The 1,333-nt window shown below is 36.3% G+C and overlaps 1 protein-coding gene across 1 annotated transcript in view; it reads left to right on the top strand.

Annotated features, from left to right (window-relative positions):
• The window catches only part of LOC119587290, a 7,287-nt gene that overhangs the window by 2,377 nt on the left and 3,577 nt on the right, over positions 1-1,333 (top strand). The window contains 2 exon segments of the mRNA XM_037936043.1: positions 8-183; positions 742-849. Of these exon segments, the coding sequence (XP_037791971.1) occupies positions 8-183; positions 742-849 (284 nt within the window).

Here is a 1,333-nt window from a genome sequence, read left to right as displayed (position 1 = left end):
CAAGCAGGGCGAACAAGTTCAGCGAGTGATCGAAGTACCAGCTCAGCCTCAAGTAGATCCTGAGATTTACTACGTCAACTATCAAGAAGGAGAAAATCCAACCCTTCCCTTAGGAGTGGACCTTGAAACTGTTCTCGGTTCTGCTGCAGCTACTAGTGGCCAAGCCCTTGGGGGGCCCTTTGGGTGATTTTGGGGGAAAGTGCTGCGTAAAAAAGGGGGGGAGCGGAGCCGTTTTAGGCAGCGTCAGTGGAGCCGGTATCGGTTTGCAAGTTAATGATGGCGCTGGAGTAGAACCGTCTGGTCTTTATGCGACGCCATAATTCTCCTGAATTCTTATTAGTATAACTGTCTGTTCATTTGTTTTTTTTTTCTGTCAATATATCAATGTATTTGTTTATACAAAAATATTATCTATTAAAAGTAATTTTATGCAAAAAATCATTTTTATTCATATCCAATAAAATCTATACATTTATTGTATGATAAGTAGCTCATGGAAAATGAAGATGTGTCCTGTCCAGATACTAGCATTTTATTCCTGTAAAAGCATTCTATCAAAATAATTGGTCCTGGCCTTTCACTGACATTAGTTTAAGAAGATCCTCCTGTTTTTATCACTTTTTAAATATCTATGTGTATAAAATTTCAAATTTCAAAGTTAAATCTAGATGCATGTGAGAAAAATCAGCATTATAATAATAGATGTGATTCAACATCTCGGGAAATCCTTAATACTTTCAGAAAAGAATCTGTTTCCACTAGCATAAAGACAATGAAAGTCGTTCCATTGTGTCCATACATTGAAGGTAATTCTGAATCCATATACCTGAGAGATGTACAGTTGTTCGAGTAAACCTCAACGGATATTTGGATAAGTTATAGTTTAAGACCCTTCATATATTCAAATAATTATTTCCGTTTCTTCAATGATTCCTTTGTTATCGCTTGCAGCATATCCTTTTATAGCAGTAATACTAGTAAGATTTGGGTTTGCTTAAGGGTACAGGACTCTCGTCTGAAAATAGACTCGGCGTAGGGGCTAGCATAAAAGATGATTATAGCAGTAGAGTGGGTGTCACTACTGCATGTCATTGTGTGTAGTGCTCAGAACCATAGTAATAGTTTCACTGTTTAATATTACTGAACAGGGTCAGCCTGTTAAATTTTCAGTGCCGCAACCAGACATTTCATGTGGAGATATATTATAATTATCATATCTTAATAAACATCATCATTATATACAGTGAATCAACATGTGCTTTGACCCTTTTTTCAAGAATAAAAGTCTGTTTTTCGTTTATTTTTCTTTTGATATATAAGTAGGCACGGCCGT

Source organism: Penaeus monodon, chromosome 22 (genome assembly GCF_015228065.2).
Source record: "Penaeus monodon isolate SGIC_2016 chromosome 22, NSTDA_Pmon_1, whole genome shotgun sequence".
NCBI classification, from domain to species: Eukaryota; Metazoa; Arthropoda; class Malacostraca; order Decapoda; family Penaeidae; genus Penaeus; species Penaeus monodon.
The sequence above is the reverse complement of the archived record's forward strand: the minus strand, read 5'-3'. Positions and strand labels throughout refer to the sequence as shown.